General features: G+C 39.6%; 1 protein-coding gene across 1 annotated transcript in view; it reads right to left on the bottom strand.

The window, feature by feature from the left end:
- Positions 1-24202, bottom strand: part of mylka (myosin, light chain kinase a) — a 184388-nt gene that overhangs the window by 64626 nt on the left and 95560 nt on the right. The window contains exons 15-18 of the mRNA XM_055148384.1: positions 23282-23326; positions 21990-22106; positions 15580-16373; positions 1326-1442 (exon numbers count right to left, since the gene is read on the bottom strand). Coding sequence (XP_055004359.1) covers positions 1326-1442; positions 15580-16373; positions 21990-22106; positions 23282-23326 — 1073 coding nt within the window. The remainder of the gene's footprint in view (positions 1-1325; positions 1443-15579; positions 16374-21989; positions 22107-23281; positions 23327-24202) is intronic.

Here is a 24202-nt window from a genome sequence, read left to right as displayed (position 1 = left end):
AAAAAAGCCACAACACACAAAAAAAGCCACAACGCACCAAAAAAAGCCACAACACACCCCAAAAAAAAGCCACAACACACCAAAAAAAGCCACAACACAAGAAAAAAAAAGTCACAACACACCAAAAAAGCCACAACACACCCCAAAAAAGCCACAACACCAAAAAAAGCCACAACACCAAAAAAAGCCACAACACACCAAAAAAAGCCACAACACACCAAAAAAGCCACAACACAAGAAAAAAAAAGCCACAACACACCAAAAAAGCCACAACACACCAAAAAAAGCCACAACACACCCCAAAAAAGCCACAACACACCAAAAAAAGCCACAACACAACAAAAAAGCCACAACACAACAAAAAAAAAAAGCCACAACACACAAAAAAAAGCCACAACACAAAAAAAAAGCCACAACGGAAATGACCACGGGACTCTATTTTAATGCAAACGCCGTAACAAATACAAACGCCACAACACAAACGCAAATGCCACACAGAAGTGACCGCGGGACTTTATTTTCCAAGTGAAGAAGAAGAACTACAATGTGAAAAGTAAAGGAACGGAGAAGTTGGAAACATAAGTAAAAGTAATTTATTGTTTTATCATTATTCGTTCACGTTGTAGTTCTTCTTCTTCTTCACTTGCCGCTTGATCGGTCCGCCGGAAAATAAAGTCCCGCGGTCACTTCTGTTGTGGCATTTTAATGTGTTGTGGCTTTTTAACTGCTTTAACATACACACATGTACTCGCGCTAGTTTTAGAAGAAGGGGTAACTTCTGAAATTGACAGACTGACGTTTCATCTGTATGTAGTAGTAATGTTACAGGTTTTAACAGCTGGACGTGTTCTTTGTTGTCAGTATTGTCAGTCCGTCTGTAAACGGAGCGACGAACAACTCTAGTCTCAAATGTAAAATCAGCTCGGACATTTAACATTAATGCATTTGTGTTGGATCAACCTGTTTGGAATTTCAAGGGGAATTTATTTATATACTTAAAGAATAAAATAACATTAACCACCTGAGATATTTTTTTTCGTACTGTGTTTCTCGGCTTCATGAAAACAAATGTGAGCACTCAACTGAGAGGTGGGGGACGTAGGAAAAGTATTTGCGACTCATTCTCACGAGTGGCCTGTTGGGGGAGCACTACCGCTGATGTTAAAGTACTTTTGAGCTATAAAACACCTGTAACTGAACACATGCAAGAGATATATGTTTAGTACCCAACTGCGGACCGGACCCTCCACCAAAAAAGCTACACAGTGGACTTTTAAATACGAAAATAAATCAGAAATCGTGCACATTCGTTGAGCTCTACTTACCGTCCACTAGCACCATACAGGAGCACTCGCTTTTGCCTGTGGAGTTCTCTGCTATACACTTGTACTGGCCCTCGTCCTCGGGCAGGGCTTTGTCTATGGTCAGGGAGCAGAGGCCACCTAAAACACAACACACACACACACAAACACAGTCAGAAACAAGAACAAGTTTACTGAGGTGTTCTGATTCATTAATTGATGGATTGATTGATACTTAAATGGCGGCATTCAAGGCAACGCAAGTTTATTTGTACTGCACAATTCATACACAAAATAATAGAGGGGTGTATGGGAGGAGGAACGGTGCGAAGTCCACGAGGTATGGTTAAGTTCTGGCTAAATCCTGTTTTAGTCCTGGTTTAGTCCTGGTTCGGACCTGGTTTAGTCCTGGTTTTAGTTCTGCTTTTAGCCCGGGTTTTAGCCCTGTTTTATACCCGGTTTTAGACTTGTTTTAGATCTAGTCCTGGTTTTAAGTCCTGGCTAAATCCTGTTTTAAACCTGGTTTAGTCCTGGTTTCGACCTGGTTTATTCCTGGTTTTAGTTCTGGTTTTAGACCTGTTTCAGACTTGTTTAAATTTGTTTTAGTTTTGGTTTAGACCTGGTTTAGACCTGATTTGGACCTGATTTGGACCTGGTTTGGACCTGGTTTGGACCTGGTTTAGTCCTGGTTTTAATTCTGATTTTAGTTCTGGCTTTAGACCTGGTTTAGACCTGGCTTTAGACCTGGTTTGGACCTGGTTTAGACCTGGTTTAGTCCTGGTTTAGTCCTGGTTTTAATTCTGATTTTAGTTCTGGTTTTAGTCCTGGTTTTAGTCCTGGTTTTAGACCTGGTTTAGACCTGGTTTGGACCTGGTTTGGACCTGGTTTAGTCCTGGTTTAGTCCTGGTTTTAATTCTGATTTTAGTTCTGTTTTTAGTCCTGGTTTTAGACCTGGTTTAGACCTGGTTTAGACCTGGTTTAGTCCTGGTTTAGACCTGGTTTAAAACAAAAACAACTTTTAATCACATACACAGAACAGTTTTTTAGCCTGGATTTAAACATAATTTTGTAATAATAAAAATAATAAAAGTAATAATAAAGTTAATTTTGTAAAAGCGAAACAACAACAGAACAGAACTATGAGTATGTTCTAATATGTGACCGATTATATTTTGGAGTTTTTTTGGAGCGAGTATCCATGGATTTCAGAATTTCAGTCGGCGCACAGTAACCAAGTCCCTGTAGATGCAGATCGAGAAACAGATTATGGCATTGGCTCTTTCTGTTTATGTGCCCTGGGAAACTGGCCAACGTTGCCAGGCTAAACACCGTCAAACAAGTCATTCATTTTCGTGTTAACCTAAATATCATATTATGGTATCGTTAAAGTTCTCACAATAATATCCTGGACCATCACAAACTACTGAATTACAAGTCTCTTTGCTTAAATTAAGAGTTATGGTGCAGTAATAGCTAAAAAAAAAGAGGGAACTACATAGACCATGATCCTTTGCTCCATTTCAGTGCAGAACTACAAGAAGAAATAACAGTTCTAAACACTTTTAAGTCTTAGTTCTTTGGGTTAAGTCTTGTCACGGCATTTCAAGAAAAAAGTATCATATTCAGAGTTTTGTTTGTCTCCAGAAAATATCGCAATAAATATCGTACCGTGAGATGTATATCGTGAAAATATCGTAATGTTGTTACATCCCTAATCGTGAGCTTTCCCACGATATCGCAATAAATAATCGTATCGTGAGGTTCATACCGTGACGATATCGTATCGTGAGACTTGTAGCTACATAATTTAAAGTTGCATCATGTAACTTTTCTGGTAAGGATCCGCCGCCTGCCTGCCTGCCTCCATGGAGAGATGTTATTGTTTTGTCTGAATAGTTCCACAGTATGGCATTGAACTTGAGTATCTCCATGGAAACAAGCAGGTAACATAAGACACCGGTAATGCCGGACTTTTGCGCCGCATACGGACTGAACCAGGACTAAATCAGGACTGAGCCAGGACTGAACCAGGACTGAACCAGGACTGAACCAGGACTGAACCAGGACTGAACCAGGACTGAACCAGGACTAAATCAGGACTGAGCCAGGACTAAACCAGGACTGAACCAGGAGGACTGAACCAGGACTAAACCAGGACTGAGCCAGGACTGAACCAGGACTGAACCAGGACTGAACCAGGACTGAACCAGGACTAAATCAGGACTGAGCCAGGACTAAACCAGGACTGAACCAGGAGGACTGAACCAGGACTAAACCAGGACTGAGCCAGGACTGAACCAGGACTGAACCAGGACTGAACCAGGACTGAACCAGGACTGAACTAGGACTGAACTAGGACTGAACTAGGATTTGATCCCAGAACTGAACCACGATTGAACCAGGACTGAACCAGGACTGAACCAGGACTGAACCAGGACTGAACTAGGATTTGATCCCAGAACTGAACCAGGACTAAACCAGGACTGAACCAGGACTGAACCAGGACTGAACCAGGACTGATCCCAGGACTGAACCAGGATTGAACCAGGACTGAGCTAGGACTAAAACAATAAATAAAGCCTGTGAAGTGATGATGTATTTTTGACAGTCGAGTCGCGTCTGTGAATTCATACTGAAGAAATTGTAATCATACATTTTCATTTCGTGATTGTAATTCTTGATGTCCTAACTTTCCAGTTTATACACTGATGGACAAAATACACACAACACATTTTATGTATGACTCAACTCATTAGAGAGTTTACAAATATTTAATTTACGCTCATCTACAGCCAAATCACAAAATACAGCCAAATTTCTATCCTTTGCACACGAATATTTCTGAAAGTTTTCTTACTCCATAGTAACAGGCCCAGAAAGCCTCAAAATATTAGAACTTTTATTTATACAAAGTTATTCTGTAGTTACTTGGTGAATAAATAACAGCTACATAACCCATTTGGATCAGTTTTGTCTTATTTTATTTTGTTTTACAGACATTTTCAGCCTGTGTGTGTTGGTATCAGTTGATATTAGCTGCAGATACTTAAAGATGCACTATGTAACTTTATGGTCCGGGGTCTGTCACCTGCTTGTTTCTATGGAGATGTCATTGCTCTGCCTGGAATGTTCCACAGTATGACATTAAGCAGCTCTACCTTACATTTATTCAATTACAGGTGATATTATAGCTCAAAAATACCCACAAAAACAGGCGTTCTGACTTTGAGCAGGGTCGCCTCTCCGCAGATCTGACCCGTAACTTGAGTGGGGATGGGGATTAAATACATTTTCTTCTTTCTACTTATTTTTGGGCAGATTTTTAGTTGTGGCTGTTTTTATTTCTAAGAATGTAAATCTGTACTTGCCCAAAATAAAATAATAAAAATCAAAAATAAATAAATAAATAAATAAAAATAAATAAAATAAAAAATATAAAAAAATGTAATAAAAAAAATATATATATATATATATATAATATATAATATATATAATAAATAAATACAATTAAATTAAATTAAATATAAAAATGAAAATAAAAATAAAAATAAACTGAACTGAACTGAAATAAATAAATAAATAAATAAACTTGGTCTGGTTTGGTATTAAGACAGAAAGTTTTAATACCATACTGTGAAAATTCCAGACAAAGCAATCGGATTTCCACAGTAAAAAAAAAAAAAAAAAAAAAAAGCATTGGATGGACCCTACACTAGAAAAGTTACACAATGCACCTTTAAAGCCACAGTAACGAAATCGGTATTGGACCAGAAAAAGCCGGATCGCTTCATCCCCGGCAAAAACCCACGGAGACAAGCGCGTGGAGGTGGCAGAAAAGTGACGTAGTGAACCTTTAACTGCGACTAACGTTATTTAAGCAAGATGGCGTGGCTGACTGAGAACCTGAAAAACAATCCGACCTTTGTCTAGCCAGAAGATCAGCGTGGTCCTGTCCAAAATAAGATGAATGAAAATTACTCCCATGGTGCACTGCAGTCACTGACATTAAAGCGGATATGTTTACCTCTAAGTCCGTCTAATCCGGTCTAAATTTACAACAATGCGGTCGCCCATTAAACCCTACACCACTAATGTAACACAGCAACATAAACTATAGTTGTTGGGGATGAAGATTGAGAAGTTGCACAGTTTTAAAGCTGCATTATGTAACTTTTCTGTTGCATTTATTTATTTAAGAACCTGTATCTGAGTTTTCCCAAGTATTTTAACAAAACTTTTTCTTCATATGTTGTATAAGCAGCTCTTAGGGTCAAAATAAGGCTACTGTTTGTTCTATGTATCTAATTAGAAAGCATTTTATTGTACCATAATCAGGAAGTGTGTGTTAGCATGCAAGTTGTCATCTTTAAACTCTGCGCTGGTCTCTGAGACTTGTGAAAAGTAAACTCATCGCAGTGACTAATTAGGATGTTCGGAATGCGTAAGGTACCGTATTTTTTGGATTATAAGTCACACTTTTTTTCATGGTTTGGGTGTTTCTTATATTTATACTTCGGTGCGACTTATATATTAAAATTTTCACACTGAAGCCGTGAGAGGCCCTAGTCTTGTGTGTGAGTATCTGCTGTTCCTGTTCCTCCTGTACCACTGTCACTTGGCTCTACTGCGCATGTCTCCTGCAGAAAGAGCCTCTGTCCTGTTGCAAGTAGCGAAATATGGAGCCGAAAACGGTAATCGAGCAGCAGAGAGAAAGTTTATAGTGAGCGAGAAAGTTATAAGGGACTGGCAGAAAGCTGGGATGGAAAACATAGCTTCGCGGGAACCAGGAGCTTGCGCCATTCAAGTTTCTTGGAAGTCACTGGACGGATCGACTTCAGTGACACTGAAACCATCCTGTCGGGATTCAGAAAGGCCGGAATAATTCTAACTGAAACTGATGCTTAGGCTGACGACAGCGACACAGAAGAGGAAGCGGCACAACGTTTATCTCTGGAGGTCATGGAGTTGCTCAGAAGTGACACCGAGGATGAAGAATTGAATGGATTTAGTGATTTGGAGTGAGATGGAGAGTTTGGTTAAACTTGTTCTGTTGTTTATGTTATAGTTTATCTGAAGAACTGTTCATATGTGACGTTAACAGTCTGTTGTTCTCTGTTCTATTGTTTTTACTACAACTTGACTTTCAAGATCCTGGTCTCTGATTTTATAAAATACATGTCCCCCAAAAGTGCAATTTATAATCCGAAAAATACGGCAAGTGACGAATAACTTTGGATCACTGCAAACTGTTTAAAATGAACTACTTTAATAATGAACTACTATAAACAAGATACAACAACTTTTTTATTTTTTTATTTTTTTTTATGGGTATTTTACTGTTCAAAATGAGTGAGGCTGCTTCTCCACAAATCTAACCTGTAACTTAGCCTTGTTAAGTAAATTGCTCATCTCCATGGGGATAGATTTTAATTTTAATGAAATACAGTGGCCAAAAAAGTTTTAAGACTGCCAGAAAAAAACACAAAATGTATTTAAACCACACATTTTTATGAGCCTGTGATCAATAGGAGCGTTCATGTTCCTGTTTAGGTGTTTGATTGACAACAAAAAGTAACAAAAAATAACTAATAATAGTCTAAGGAGAGCACAAAACAGTTCACCTGGCTGTTGTAGTTCCAGCTAAATCAGTTCTTTCTGGTCAGATTGTGCTAAAACAAAGTTCAGATTAAGTTTAACTTGAGTTATAGAGCTTCAGTCAGAGTCATGATAACAAATTTTGAAGTACGATATATTGCGGAAGAAAATATAGACAATAAACAATAATATTTAAACTAATTTATGCCACTGACACAATAAACCTAAAGCAGGATTATCCCCAAAAAACGACTCTAAATCTACAATAAGTTCACATAAGTTATTAAATTCATCCTTTTATGACTTAAATCTGAACAAAGAATCAAAGTATAACCAAAAACTTGTGCACATAATAAATACGGGCCTAGTAAACTCTTCTTAATACCCTAACCTGCTCATATATCCTGACCACAGTACATGACCTGTGCAGAGCCGGTCCAGCTGTTGGGGGCAGTGACTTTTGACCTTTGGGAGGTGACCAGTCATCCTCAGCATGTGGAGGATCTGGACATGGGGCTGTCCTCTGACCGAAATAACAGAGAGGATTAGAGCACAGTCATACACGGGGAATCCTCTGCACCAGCCTGCGCACACGAAGGAGAGCGACGCCTAGTTTGATATTAGTCACAGACACATATATGTTTACACAATATATCGAGCTGATATTTGGACTTTTTAGTGTATCGGTGATCCGCCTTGAAGGTGTGTTGTGTAACTTGTGAGGTGGAGCGTCCATCCCTTGCTGCTTGGCTCCATGGAGATGTGCCTAGAATGTTCCACAGTATTAACCCGATTCATCAGCCAGTTTCACTTCATGGAAACTGTCTGACCTCGCAGAAATAGAATTAATTCGCTCGATGGTAGGTGGGTACTTTTTTTATTTAACTAATCGCTGCTATTTGGTGATGTATGTAATGTACTGTAACTGGTATATTAAGGTTTCCCAGATCCAGTAGGAAAAAGGACAATAACGTCTTTCCCATTGATAAAATTCACCAAACATTCTCTTTGTTCCGGCTTTAAATCTTTAATCTCGTTGTCAACACAGAAGGTATGGCTCTTCGCTGATTGGCTGGTGCCCGGACTCGTACTTCCAGGATTCTTGCAAACTGTCTCGTGTATTTTGTTTCCTGACATAGTCACAGGAGAGAAATGAAATTGAGTGGAGGCACTAGGTGGCGCCAGCCTGGCTAAGAATCTCCATGGAGACTTGCAGTACAAATGACAGGTTAGATCTGAGGAGAGGCGACCCCGATCGCAGGGAGAATGGCTGTTTCTGAGCAAAAAATAACACCTGTACGTGAATAAATGCGAGACAGATTAGTTGAATGCCATACTGTGGAAAATTTAAACCAAAGCATTAACAACTCCATGGACAAAAACAGGTTGCAGGCCCCCTCCAGAAACGTAACACAATGCACATTTAAATCTCCATCAGAGGGCGATATTTTGTTTTGGTCAATTTTGCTGGCTTGAAATTCATACAAAGCTTTAATATGAACACTTTAATATGAAGAGATACATTAAAAAACTTAACTAAACAGCTCTGTTTGTGGTAAAAAGGGGTTTGAGGGGAGTTTGGATTAAATTGAAATTACATAATTAGAAGACAGTCATCAAAGTCGGTGCAAATCAAATCATGTTTAAATAGACAAGAATTAAAAGTAACAAGCACTTCTGGGTTAATCAGACTGGTGCCACCGAGTGACTCTGCTCAATTTCATTTCTCTCCAGCGACTATGTCAGGAATCGGAATACACTAGACGGTTCACAAAAACCCCGAAAGTATGAGTTCGGGCAGTGAAAAGCCATGTATTCTGTGTTGGCAACGATTCACGAGATCGAGGATTTAAAGCTGGAACAAAGAGAATGTTTGGTGAATTTTATCAAGGGGAAAGACGTTACTAGGGGTGTAAGAAAAAATCGATTCCGTGATATATCGTGATGCTTCGCTGCACAATTCTCAAATCGATTCAAAACAGATCTGAATCGATTTTTGTAAAATTTTAACAAAAATTCACATTCACTGATTTTTTTCTGTTCTCTTCACTGTTCTCATGATTTAAAAATAAATATAAAAATGATAGTTCATACAATTGTGTTCTCTTGAAGGTGTAGTTGACTGTATTATTAGAAGTAATTATTCATAAATCGCAATATATCATCCACCGTTTTAGTATCGGGATATATCGTGATATACTGAATCGTGACATGTGAATCATGATATATATCGTATCATCAGATTCAAGGCAATGCAAGCCCTTAGACGTTATTGTCCTTCTTCCTACGGGATTTGGGAAAAGTTTAATATACCAGTTATCCCCGTTAGCGGCGCATTACATACGTCACGACCAAATAGCAGCGATTGGTTAAATGAAAAAAGTACCCGCCTACCGCCGAGCAAACAAATCCTACTGCTGCGAGGTCAGACTGTTTCCATGAAGTGAAATCAGGCTACTTCTAGATTACTTCTCTGAGTACATTTCAGACACTATACTTAACTATATTATTGTTACTCGAGTTATACAGTTTACAGTGGAACAGTACTCTTACTGTAAAACTTCGCAATCACCACATCAAAACTGGGACTAAACCCGGAACTAAACCAGGAGCAGACCAGGATTAGAAAGCGACTAAAGCAAGTTTACGTAAGAACCTTGAGTGAACAGGTTAGAAAAGCTTCATGCTGACAATATGAAATGTTTTAAACATTTGTTTCCTTCAGATATTAATTCGTTTTTTTCTCATTTGTGTGTGTATCCTTCAAAAACACCAGATTTTGTGCGTTACTTAATCTTTTGTTTACTCTTACAGTCACTGGATCACGACTTTGTACATGAGTTATGTTGATAAAGTCATTTTTTGGCTTCTCTACCCATTACTGGTAACAAAAAAGTGCTTAATTCCTTACAAAATACACAGCAGGACTACTGCAAGCTGTACAGTACAGTTAAGACATGCACTAACCACACGTTACATAACATTTTAACCTCCATCTGGCCAAATAATCTATATAAATCCATACATAATCAGAAAGTACTGGTTTTATTACATTTCAGTTGTTATCCAATTAACTTGGCTTGAGATTAGCTCGAGAATGTTTGACGGACTAACAAAAACGAGCAGTGTTTATGCGGTCCTGATACGATCTCCTCATGTCTGAAGTCCCATAGGAGCGGTGAACGGAGCCCTGCTGGTGCTGTCCTTCTGCTGTGACATGCAAAACAACTCACTGACCCATTCGATACAAAACACGAATACAAAAAGCTGTGTGTGATCTGCGTTTCTGGAAACTGGAGCTTAAATGTATTGCTTTGGATTCGATTTGTAAGGTTGTGACAGAAGTATTCCCTATAATGAAACTATCCCCCTGTCTATCGCTGGGAAAACTAATTGGAATATTTACAGTGAACTGGCTTGACTCCAAAATTTGGAAAAGATAGGGGATAAAATCTGAATTGTTAAAGGGACAGTATGAAAGCTGACCTGTGTGTTCCCACATTTGAGATTAACACGTTCAAATGAAATATTGCTCTTTCTGATAACAAATGGAATGCTGATTTATGATTAGTAACAAAAAAACACTGGATAATTCGATGTTTTGGTTCTCAAGATTATCCGATAAGAAACCAGAATCAGCCTCACATGAGAGTTTGGGTTGCCAGTTTCAAAGCTGAAATTCAATGGGCTTAAACCTGACAGGACTCTCTCTGATCTGAATGGTCACTACCTAATCATGAAGCAGTGCTAGTGCAGCCTCTACAGCTCAGTGAGTGAATTCTGGGGGTTCTGAGCTTTCACATGAGTCATGAGAATGAGAAAAACTTGTATGTGTCCTCTATCTGCATGATAAGGCACTGGCAACCCAAGTTCAGCTGTGATTGTAAGACCGCACTTTTAGAGATAGGACAAGTATTTCATATAGCTGGGCCTTTTTGGATTATTTCCAAATAGCAAAGGAGAAATTCAATTTGTCAACTCGACCAAAGGTTTTTGATTGAACATGTTTCGCAGCTCATCAAAGTTGTTTCCTCAGTTCTGGTCAGATTGCTGGTGGACACTTCTTTATATCTGCCTGAACAGTGGAGCCAACTACACTAACTGTAAACAAGTAGGTGTGTTAGTTTCAGAGTAGTTTCAGTGTAGTTAGCTCCTTCTTTCAGGAAGGTACAATAGACGAGACAAGTATTTAACCCCTTGCTGGTTTTGTAGGTTTGCCCACTGACAAAGAAATGAATGAATGAAATTAAAGGTAGATTTATTTTACCATTGAGAGATAGAATATCAAAAAGAGAATCCAGTAAATAACTTTAAAGAAAATATATAAATTGATTTGCATTTCATTGAGTGAAATAAGTATTTGAACCCTCTAGCCAAAAAAGACTTAGTACTTGGTGGCAAAAACCTCGTTTGCAAGCACAGAGGTCAGACGTTTCTTGTAGTTGATTACCAGGTTTGCACACATACCAGAAGGAATTTTGGTCCACTCTTCTTTGCAGATTATCTCTTTTCATGGCTGTTGCTTGACAACTCAAAGCCTTAGCTCCCTCCAAAGGTTTTCTATAAGGTTAAGGTCTGGAGACTGACTGGGCCACTCCAAGACCTTATTGTGCTTCTTCTTGAGCCACTTCTTCATTGCTTGGCTGTATATTCTGGGTCATTGTCATGTTGGAAGACCCATCAGTGACCCATTTTCAGTTTCCTGGCAGAGAGAAGGAGGTTGTCACTCAGGATTTTACGGTACATGGCTCCGTCCACCCTCCTGTTGACGCAGTGAAACAGAATGTTTCCACCTCCATGCCAGACGGTGGGGACGGTGCTCATGGGGTCATAAACAGCATTTCTCTTCCTCCAAACATGGCGAGTTGAGTTCATGCCGAATAGCACCTTCTCCCATTCTCTCTCCAAATCATTCAGGTTTTCATTGCACATGTGCCTTCTTAAGCCGGGTGCACTGCAGGATTTTAATCCATTGTAGCGTGAAGTGTTACCCATGTTTTTTCTTTAGTGACTGTGGTCCCAGCTCCTTGAGATCACTGACTAGCTCCTCCCATGTAGTTCTAGGCTGATTTCTCACTGTTCTCATGATCACTGAACCCCCATGAGGTGAGATCTTGTGTGGAGCCCCAGACTGAGGTCGATGGATGGTCATTTTGTATTTCTTAAATTTTCAAACAATTGCACCAACAGTTGTCTCTCAGCTTCTTGCTTATGATTTTGTAGCCCGTTCCAGCCTTGTGCAGATCTGCAGTCTTGTGCCTGACGTCCTTTGACAGCTCTGTGGTCTTTCAAGGGTGAAAAAATGCATCGCACACTCGGTTGGCCAATGTCCAAAAGCTTTTTTATTAACAAAATAACGTTTCGGCAAAAAAAAGCCTTCATCAGATATTTTTCTTGTTTTGGACCACAGCACACCCTTGTCTGACTGCTCCTTGCATTTGCACCTCTACAAGAATTTTGGTGTGCGTTTTCTGTTTCTTCTTCTTTCATGTTTGGAGAGTTTGGAGTCTGATTGATTGACTGATTCTGCTGACAGGTGTCTGTTATACAGGTGACTAGTTAAAACTGGAGTGTAATTCAGATAGCAAATTGATTAGGAGTGTCTAACTGGTCTGTGGGTAGGGGCTCAAATACTTATTTCACAAATGAAATGCAAATAAATTAATATACTTATACTTATACTATACTATACTATACTATTATACTATACTAATTTACTATCTGTGTGTTTTTTTTTTTTTTTTTTTTTTATTTCTATCTCTCAATGTTAAAATAAAACTAAGATTAAAATTATAAAGTGTTAACTTCCTACAAATTCAGCAATGGATCAAATACTTATTTCCTCCACTGTATAATGCAGTGTCCACCAGCAATCTGACCACAACTGAAGAAGCAGTTTGGATGAGATGTGACATGTATTCAATCAAAAAACTTGAATTAAATTTCGCCTTTGTTATGGATCCTACCTGGACGACTGGATTTCACTCATTTACTTCCAAATAGTTTGACTTGAGAAGCAAAACACGACAAAAACAACATTTACATACTGAGTGTTTTTGTACTTGTGAAGAAACTGCCCAGTAAAATCTGTCATTTGAACATTATATTCCTTCACATCTGATCTGTTTACGCTACCTTTAATGTGTGATGTTGCTGTTTTGAACCCTCTTAACACTTGTGTCCCACTCCCAGAATAAACACCAGGTGGGTACAGTAAGGCAGCTCTATGTAAAACGATCCGCGCTCATATGAATCCAGTGACTGTCGTGCATCACATCCGTCTGTCCATTGTTTGGGATGGAGCTCTATGTTTAGCCTGTGGAGGGTGAAGGGGGAGGGTGGGTGGTGGGTGGTGGGTGTAAAGGGGGTGCAGGAGGTGGAGGGGGGGGCAGATGTGCGCTCCCAGGACTCTCACTTTATTAGGAAGTATGTGCCGCTTGTCTCATGTGAAAGTGTTAACTGCTGGTATTAAAGGCAGTTTATGTTTCGTCAAAAACACTGCAGAGTTTGGGGGTTAAACTTTAAACCTAATGATGACCGTTTAAGTAATTATAGTCAAGATTATCTAGCATTAATGGCTCTAGGGCTTGACCAAATTGATGCTGCTTGTACAGTGAAAGTGCAGTTAAAGCCACAGTATTGCTTGCATTTCCACAAACCCGATTCTTATTTGGGCCTCTTCCCGCTTGTTTCCATGGAAAATCTGTTCATTTGTCTATAATCTTTCACAGTACCACATAAAAACATCTATATCCAGGGAGAATGTTCCAAAGTTTGGCTTTAACTGGCTTTAACTTTAACTTAACAGGTGACAAGGTACTTCCAGAAAGTTACACACAGCACCTTTAATTCAGATTTACTCTATTTTGCTACTGTCTGTGTTGTTTCATTTTAACAAGCAAACTTTTGGCCCAAAAAGAGATAAGGTTTACAGTTTGTATCCAGGCATGTAACGATATCCAAATCTCACAGTACGATGTTTTCAGGCTACTTTTTCCTCTTAAAATGCCTTGACAAGACTTAATCCAAAGAACTAAGACTTAAAAGTGCTTAGAACTGCTATTTCTCCATGTAGTTTGCGCCAAAACGGAGCAAAGGATCATGGTCTATGTAGTTCCTTCTGTTTTTTAGCTATTGCTGCACCATAACTCTTAATTTAAGCAAAAAGACTTGTGATTCGACATATTGTGATGGTCCACGATATTATTGTGAGACTTTTGACGATATGATATCACGATATTTTGGTTACTGTTACATCCCTAATAGCTTGTATCTAGGGATGTAACGATGTCCAGATCTCACTGTATGATATTTATTGCAATATTATGTGGAGGATAACAAAATTCTGAATATGTTATGAATACTTTTTTCCTCTTAAAAAGCCTTAACAAGACTTAATCCAAAGAACTAAGACTTAAAAGTGCTTAGAACTGTTATTTCTCCATGTAGTTTGTGCCAAAATGGAGCAAAGGATCATGGTCTATGTAGTTCCCTCTGTTTTTAAGTTATTGCTGCACCATAACTCTGAATTTAAGCAAAGAAGAGGTTAACAAAATTCTGAGTATGTTACTTTTTTCCTCTTAAAATGCCTTGACAAGACTTAATCCAAAGAACTTATACTTAAAAGTGTTAGAACTGTTATTTCTCCATGTAGTTTGTGCCAAAACAGAGCAAAGGATCATGGTCTATGTAGTTCTCTTTGTTTTTTTAGTTATTGCTGCACCGTAACAATGAATTTAAGCAAAGAAACTTGTCCACGATATTATTGAGACTTTTGACGATACAATATGACGATATTTTGGTTATTGTTACACCCCTACTTGTATCTCTTCTGTGTTGTTTGTTGGGCATGATAACACCGTAGTTACAATTCTAGTGGGACTGGTTATTACGGTACAGCGCAGTAGCGACACATGCATACGACCGCAGCCAAACACGATTGGGGCATTCGAGGCCCGCCTACGCTGTGATGGAGCGATCGGTACTTTGACAATGTGAAGCTATCTGGCTTTCCTGTAGCTCACTGCTAAATATTTTCTTACAGACCAACAATACAAACAGGTGCAAATCCGCAGTGGGTCTGTGCATGTGCTCCCGTGTGACAGATGACAGGAGAACATAAGGGGGAGTGTGACGTGAGGTCAAACGTACAACACACATCTACAACACACATCTACAACTCACATCATCTTGCGCATATTTCAATCTAGATCCACGTTTAGGTGCTCTGGGGGTTGGTTTAACGAAGCGGTTCATTCACAAATCGCTACCAAGCTTACATACCTGCAGAATTAAAGGTGCTGTAGCTGAGTTTTACAGTCTTAAAAAACGTGAAAAACAGAATTTATTCATTTTAAACTGTTTGCAGAGGTCCAAAGTTAGTCCTCACTTATCTAATTATTCACAGAGATGAGTTTATGAGCACTTTTCCGAGACCAGAGCAGAGTGACAGCAAAGTAAAGTAAACAACAACTATCAGGCTATGTGCACTTCCTAATTTTCGGGAAAAGAAAATGGTTCATAACTTATTTTGACTTTGAGAACTGCTTAAATCTGTACTGGGGCAAGACAAATTTTGCTCAGATAAGAAAATATCATGCAGGTTATCATATGGTTCACTCTTTTTGAAAGTCGTTTCCTTCTTTTTGCAATATTCTCATGACTGTTTTTGAGTGGGTCTTACCTTCATTGGCCAGCACGATGAACTTGGACGCCTTGACGACCTTCCCGTCCAGCGTCCAGGTGACAGTGGCGCCCCCTGGGTCGGCGAGCCGGCACTGCAGCCTGAGCCTCTGTCCGTCCAGCACTGTCACGTCGCTCAGCTTCTCCTTAAACTCCGGTCCTTTGCCGCCGCCTCCACCTGCGCCTCCACCCGCCGCCGCCTTCTTCTCGTGGTGCCCTCCGTCTACGCAGTTATTCACCGCCACTTTGCTGTCCTTCTCCTTCTCCGCGGGTTTCACCGGCGTCTCCCCGTTCTTCTCTGGAGCTTTCTTCTTATTGGCCAAAACCGATCGGAAGTCCGTGGCGTTTTTATTCTCGGACGGTTTGCTCGTGGCGTTCGGCGACGGAGCTGCCGGCGAAGAAGAACCTTTTTTCCCTAAAACGGCTCGGAAGTCCACCTGTTGTCCGGCGCTGGTCTTGCGGTCGTCCTCGAATTTGGCCTTGACGCCTTTGAGGTTAGCTTTAAAATCCATCTTATCGTCTTTCTCGACCACGGAATCGTTATTATTATTGTTGGCGTTGTTCGGATTATTTCTACGTCCGAGCAGCGAGCGGAAGTCTAACTGCTGTGCCTCCCTTTGCCGAATCTCGTCTTCTCCTCGCTCCCTGGTCTCCACCGATCTCTTCAGCAGACCTTTCGGAGCAGCTAGATCTTCCTTTCTGAGATCTTCTTGACCGACTTGCTGCTTGAACTCCCGCTTGGAGCTCTGCCACTGCGCACTGCTGCTCCTCTCCTCCGCTCCACCGGCTCCGGGACTGGGAACGGATGAAAAAAAAAAAAAAGAAAAGATGAGGGAGAAGAGATGCGGAGAGAGAGGGGAGAGAGAGAGAGATGGCTTAAAGCTGCAAGTGGACAGTGAAGCCAGTGAAGCCCGTAAAGGCGCAAGCCCGGCCCACCCGAGCATAAGCAGCTAGGGAGGATAGGGGAAAGAGTAAGGGGAGGGGGGAGAGACGAGGAGAGGGACCTGGACTCTAAATGTTACATCACAAATGACTCGCCGGTCCATATAAAGGCATGCGCCCGGTCGGTTCTCAAAGCATAAACACACGTTCCTCCCAGTTCACTTGATTCCCACTGGTGCAACTAAAGTGAAAATACTGGGAAAACTCTCCGTACACTGCAAAAACGCTGGAAAAGTGTGTTGGATTAAGAATATTTTTTTGATATGACTAGGGTTTAATAGCTTAGATGCATTTACTGTGAAGACAACTATTTCACTTAATTCATTTTCCATGCCTGGAATGTTCCACAGTATGGCATTTAACCTTTTGCTTTTATTCCATTACAGGTGTTTCTACTGCTTAAAAATATCATAGTGTGAGCAGGTTTTCGCCACAGAACTTTGCCTGGTTGGTGTCACTTGTTTCCATGGAGATATTGCTTTGAATGTTCTGTAGTACAGCATTAATCATGACTATCTTGATGAAGACAAGTAATGTATGCGCCAGACCTTCCACTAGAAAAGTTACACCGTATGTCTTTAAGGTTTGATTTGTTTTGACCTTTTACAGATTTTTGTGTACTACATGATTTGAGTAGTTTTGATGAGGTTTGGGTAACACTTTATAATAAGATGCCACAATAAACAGCAAACTAACTCTTTGTTAATATTTATTAATTGTTGCTAAAATATCTATTTGGCACAAGTTAATACTTTTTTCATCATTAACTAAACATTAGTTGTTAACTGTAACTATATTATTAACTAATATTGTATTAATATTTGTTAACAGTTAACTAAATGTCTTTTTGGCACCAATTAATAGTTATTTTTTTCATCATTTAAATGTTAATCTCTCGGTATAATATTGTCACGATATGCATCTAACGGTACAGTATTTATTGTGATATTTTGGAAAGGCTAATATAAATGTAGATAGGACACTTGATGAGATTTTGGTGTGAATTATTTCCGTCATAATCCCAAGAATTCAAGTCAAAAACATATTTCTTCATGTTGTCTGCACTGAAATGAATCATGGGATATGTAGTTCCTGATGTTTATAAGATGTTACTACTATAAAACCTGCATTTAAGCAAAGAAACTTGTGTAATTCGATATATTGTGACAACCCACGATATTATTGTGAGACTTTTGACGATACGATATCACGATATTTTGTTTATTGTTACATCCCTAATAGTTAATAATGCTCACAACTAATGTTTAGTTAATGATGAAAATGATCAACTTGTGTCAAACTGATATTTTCGTAACAATTAACAAATATTTACAAAGGGTTAGGTAATTACTACTTTGCTATTCATTATGGCACCTTATTATAACGTGTCACCAAATTTTGATTTGTTGCAAGATTTTTTGTTGTTGTGTTTTTGGGTTTTTTTTTTTCCCCAGAGTTTTTCATTTTTTTCTTACCAATAAAAAAAAAAATCTGTGTAGGTTATGTGGCTCCCTGCTTCACCTGGTTGTAATGTATAAAATTTAATCGACTGAAGGAGCAAGAAATTAATAAGTTTACTCTACCTCCTACAGCATAAAATAAAATGAAAATACTGAAAATATGTTGAAAATATTTACATTTTCAGAAATCTTTTGAAACCAAGCAAAACATATAGGTTAAAAAGTAAATAAATCCAAACTAGAGCAAAACCACTTAGAACTAAATTCTGAATTCAAGTCATTTTATTTTAAGGAGCTCTTTTCTGTTTTGCTGTTCTCTTGCTCCATTTTGCCTTGATTTCCTCCATTAGAAAAGCTCACGATTTGTCCAGAATGTCATTCCAGAGCCATGTAAACAATGGGAGCGTCCAGCTGGGAGGCCCGGAGGAAATGTGCCTGTGATTGGTTTGGGTGATATGGAGGGATTAGAGGAGCTTTAGGGAATTTCTGGATATAGGACAGACGGGTGGATGGATGGATGAATACGGGGATGAAAACAGGAGAGCTGGGGGCTGGTCGGGGCAGGATCACATGCACAAGTATCATTCATGCAGCGTGATTCGATACGTAGTACATGTATGCAGAGGTTTATCTTTTAACAGAACGTATTATGCTTTAAAGGTGCGCTATGTAACTTTTTGGTTTGGAGTCCATCACCTGCTGTAACTGCTCTGCCTGGAATGTTCAATTACAGGTGCTTTTATATAGGAATTCTGCTGTGTGTGGGGTCGCCTCTCCACTGATCTGACCTGTAACTTGGTCTGGTTTGGTCTCCATGATGATAGAAAGGTTTAAATCCAGTGGACTCACTCTGTCACTGCATCCAACAGATCAGTGTGTGGACGCAAAACAACTTTCTCCAGCTAAACGCAGACCAGACTGAAGTCATAGTGTTTGGTCCACAGAAACAAAGGGACAGTGTCAGCAGTCACCTCCAGTCTCTCTCTCTAAAAACTTCAAATCAGGCAAGAAATCTCGGGGTAATAATGGACTCAGACTTGAACTTTAACAGCCACATCAAATCAATAACATCTGCAGCCTTTTACCATCTAAAAAAACAGCAAAAATCAAAGGTTTACTGTCTAAAGCAGACTTAGAGAGACTTATCCATGCCTTTTTTCTCCAGTAGGTTACTGGAGGTTACTAGGTCTCACTGGTCTATCCAAACGAGCTGTGAGATGCTGCAGAACATCCAGAAGGTTCCAGCTCAGGTCCTGATTTGAACTAGCAAGTACGAGCGCGTAAGTCCTGTGGTCAGGTCTCTGCACTGGCCCCTGCGGCTCAGAGGCTTTAAAGCGGCTCTGCTTGTGTACAAGTCTCTCCACCTGCGCCTCCACCCGCCGCCGCCTTCTTCTCGTGGTGCCCTCCGTCTACGCAGTTATTCACCTCCACTTTGCTGTCCTTCTCTTTCTCGGTCGTTTTCACCGGAGCTTTCTTCTTACTGGCCAAAACCAGTCGGAAGTCCGTGGCGTTTTTATTCTCGGACGGTTTGCTCGTGGTGTTCGGCGACGTAGCTGCTGGCGAAGAACCTTTTTTCCCCTAAAACAGCTCGGAAGTCCACCTGTTGTCCGGCACTGGTCTTGCGGTCATCCTCGAATTTGGTCTTGACGCCTTTGAGATTATCTTTAAAATCCATCTTATCGTCTTTCTCAACCACAGAATCGTTATTATTATTGTTGCCGTTGTTGTTGGTTCTCAGAGACTTTAAAGCAGCTCTACTCGTGCACAAGTCTCTCGATGGCCGAGCACCAAAGTACATCTATGACATGTTAGTGCCATATGAAACATCTCGCACTCTGAGGAACTCAGGGACCGGCCTCCTGCTGGTGCCCAGAGTCAGGACTAAACATGTGGAGTCAGCGTTTCAGATTCATGCAGCTAAAACCCAGAACAGTCTTCCTGAACATGTGAGACAGACTCTATTTTGACGCTGTTTAAATCCAGACTCAAAACGGTTCTGTTTAGCTGCAAATGTCTGAAAGGTTTTCATTCCGCAGTCTTCTCTCTCATTTATGTAATTACTGTCTTTCTCTTTTTAATTTTATGATGATTATTTATGTGTTGACTTGTTTTTATTGTGATTTTAATGTAGTTTCTTATTTTGTGAAGCACTTTGAATTACTTTGTGTACGAATTGTGCTATACAAATAAACTTGCCCTGCCCATTCCAGACAAAGCAATAACATCTCCATGGAGAAAAGCATCTGACGGACCCTCCACCAGAAAAGTTACACAATGCACCTTTAATGGGTAGATACTATACATTATTTATATGGTTAATGATGAGTAAACCTGCTCTTGAGCACCTTGGCTTTGTCATTTCATGTTTTAGAACGTAAAATATTGTCTATCTTTAGACAAGAGACTACGAGTACACTGTTCAGCTCATATCCTGACTGGGCCTTGAATTTGATATAATGCGACTATTAATGGCTGATGTAGGCCTAGGATGTGTCATAACTTTTATTGATACAAATCTGTTGCGTAGTTACAAAATAATAATTACCTACAACTGGGATGTCCAAACTTTTTTCATCAAGGGCCACATATCTAAACACAGATGAAGCAGAGGGCCGATCGAGGGCCGTAGACTTGTGCTCAGTACAAGGAATAATTGAAATATGTGCACGTTTAACACGTTAGAATGAGTCATAAGTCTTTACTCATGCGAAGATCCTTAAAACCACACAGTAAATATTAAATATTAGCTTTATCAAGGTAGATTTTCAAAAAACTTTTAAAAAAAAAATTGACGCAAGGTCATTTGGGCCAATTCACCTGGAAGTCTGAGGGCCAAGAAAAATTTGTCCGAGGGCCTCATTTGGCCCGCGGGCCATAGTTTGGACATGCCTGACCTACAACAATTGGACCCAGATACTTAAACCCAAAGTATCTATATCATTATGAAAAAGATGTACAAGAGACCCCCTTGTTTCTACAGATGCACTCCCTATACTGGGAACTGGACTTTTACCTCTGATGTAACAAATCTGGGAAATTCTAAGTTGCAGTGTGCTCATGTATATTAAAAAAAATCCTAGAATGAAAATGCTCTGTTCAACATCATGTGGTAATGTGCTTTAAAAATCAAAATATTTTCAAATTAATTCTAATCAGATCTTCCATTGTGTTCACTAAAATATAATAAATATTTTAACACTGGTTCACTTGTTTTACCAGCACAGTTTTATTTCCTACATCTAATCCAATGACCGTCACAGTAACTTTTCTATATAATGTATTATTTTACGTTATCAAACATGAAATACCAACGCAATATCATAATATATCCCCACTGAGCACCAGTGTAAGCTGATTAAGCAGATAATGAAAATGGTCGATAGATGCAGCTGTGTCCTAAACCCCCCGCAGGCTGGTTATTAAGTTATTATAAAGAGGACGGGAAGCCATTTTGTCACTTCTGTGCTAATCTAAACCAACACACATGGTACTAGTGGTGACCCAGCCCAAGACCAAAACCAGTTACTGTTGTTGTGTCATTGGGCCAATACACTGACACTGCGGCCCCTATAATGATAATATATTAGATTTTGTAGATTTGTTACGTTTATTTTTGTTCTTGAACATTAAAAAACTGATTAGCTTTAGTCTACTTCTTCGCACTTTGCAGAATCAGACTGGTATCGGTATCGGTGAGTACACCAAGACCAAGTATCGGTATAGGGTCTATAGTACTTTGACTGATTTTGAACACAAAGCTGCAAATTCACCTGATTTGTACTCGCAAAGTAGCAAAAAAAAGGACCAGGAACAGCAGACAATACTTTTAAAACACCATATCCCCAGTTTAGTAATGAAAAAATGATAATATAGATTAGTTCCACTTTAAGTATGGCTTGCACATGTGAAGTAAGTGACAAATAAAAGGCATTTAAATTCAAAGTAATATTAGTTTTCATTGATGAACATTTTCTGAACCTAACAGTACAAAATCAATCTGTCTCTTTACCTGTGCTGGTCTCCCGTGCCCGTTGTACCCGCTGGTCTCCGTGCCCTGCTCCTCTCGCTCTCCCCCTCCTCTTTGACAGACAGAGAGGCGATGGCGCTGCATTCTCCCACCTTGTTCCTGGATCACAAACGCATCGTGTCAGAGCATCCCACGTCTCTTATCACCTTGAGTAACGCCTGTTTGTGTCAGAACTCTTCTTATCAACATTTTAATCATTCCCCAGTTTGAGTCATGTATAGATTTTGTATCAATCATGCAAACTGTAGAAAATGTTAAACGTCACGAACAGACAAAACAGCAAAAAAAACAAACACCAGGATCATGCAGAGCGAGTTGATATGAACATTTTAAGACCAAAATGACAAGGTTCACAGCAGCAGTTATAGAGAGAGGGACAACAATATTTTAGGACCGTATTTTTTGGACTATAAGTCACATTTTTTTCATGGTTTGGGTGTTTCCTGTGATTTATACTCCCATGCAACTTATATATTAAATTTTTCACACTGAAGCTGCGAGAGGCTCTAGTCTTGTGTGTGAGTATCTGCTGCTCCTGTTCCTCCTGTACTACTGTCACTTGGCTCTACTGCGCATGTCTCCTGCAGAAAGAGCCTCTGTCCTGCTGCAAGTCGTGAAATATTCAGGTAATCGAGCAGCAGAAAGAAAGTTTGGAATGAGCGAGAAACTTGTGAGGAACTAGCGGAAAGCGGAGACGGAGAACAGCTTCACGGCGACATGCGACTTTCCTGAAGCCACTGGATGGACGGACAAAGCCTGGACTTCAGTGACACCGAAACCATCCTGTCGGGATTCAGAAAGGCCGGAATAATTCTAACTGGAACTGATGCTGAGTCTGACGACAGCGACACAGAAGAGGAAGTGACGCTCTGTTTACCTCCAGAGGTCAGGGAGTTGCTCAGAAGTGACACCGAGGATGAAGAATTGAACGGATTTAGTGATTTGGAGTGAGATTGAGAGTTTGGTAAACTTGTTCTGTTCTGTTGTTTATGTTATAGTTTATCTGAAGAACTGTTCATATGTGACGTTAACAGTCTGTTGTTCTCTGTTCTATTGTTTTTACTAGAACTTGACTTTCAAGATAAAATGTCGGTTCCTGGTCTCTGATTTTATAAAATAAATTTCCCCCAAAAAGTGTGTGTTTTTTCCTTCTTCGTTACGCATTTTTTGGCTGGTGTGACTTATGCTCTGGAGCGACTTATAGTCCGAAAAATACGTTAAGTAAAATGCTGTTCTGTAATGAAAATTATTGTATTCATGTATAAGTGACTTACTTGAGGCTGATCAGATATTCTCCTGCGTGGTGCTTCTGGACTTTCCTTCAACACAACATTAGAAAGAAGAGGGATTATTTACACTTAGTTGATGAATTGTTGCAGCCCTGCACATAAGGTTAAAGCATCTTCAACACTGCATAAAATACTGCAATAAATATGGTTCTATCAAGTGAATAATGTCCTGTGAAGTTTTCCCTGGAATATTTAGGCATGTGTCAGCCTGATAAACACACAGCATCAGTCTTCCCAGCTTTTTGGCCACAAGCTACTGTCAACTTATATCAGTAAATAAAGCAATCCTGGCAGCTATTTTCAATAAAAATGTGTTACGTTGGAATACTTTACAAGTTATTCCACTGAACACAATGTCTGTTTTGTATTGTGCCAAAAATCCTTTTAGTAGGGACTTACATGGAACAAATATATTACAAAGCAAAGCTGCATCCAATCACAGAGCTCTCAAGCCTTCATATAAACGCTGCATCTCTTATCCCTTTTCCTGGCGTGTTTTAAAATAAAAAAACTGTTGTATTGTGCTCGAGGACAGGTGCGTAAGAGAAGGCCCCTGTCAAATCTGTCTTTGTGAATAAATTACTGATGATGATAAACGGCAGTATTGATCTGAAGCAGCTTAAAGGTCCTATATTTTTAAAAAAAACTTTAAAAATTGACTCTTGTGAGCTTTATGCACTGTGGTTAACTCATCAAAAAGATACTACGAGTCATGTTTCGTATCATTCACACATGTTTGAGTAATCCTTTAGTATTAGTCTGTCTACATCTTCAAAGCTCAAAATGCTCTGTTCCGCCTTGTGATGTCATGAAGTGGTAGTTTCAGTTTTAGTTAACAGCTCCTTTTACCTTTAGTTCGGTTGAGATTGGCAATTGTAGGACTGAAATGATCCAAATGATTCTAGT

The sequence above is a fragment of the Boleophthalmus pectinirostris genome, unplaced genomic scaffold (assembly GCF_026225935.1).
Source record: "Boleophthalmus pectinirostris isolate CB_2022bp ecotype Guang Dong unplaced genomic scaffold, ASM2622593v1 HiC_scaffold_1, whole genome shotgun sequence".
NCBI lineage: Eukaryota > Metazoa > Chordata > Actinopteri > Gobiiformes > Gobiidae > Boleophthalmus > Boleophthalmus pectinirostris.
The sequence above is the reverse complement of the archived record's forward strand: the minus strand, read 5'-3'. Positions and strand labels throughout refer to the sequence as shown.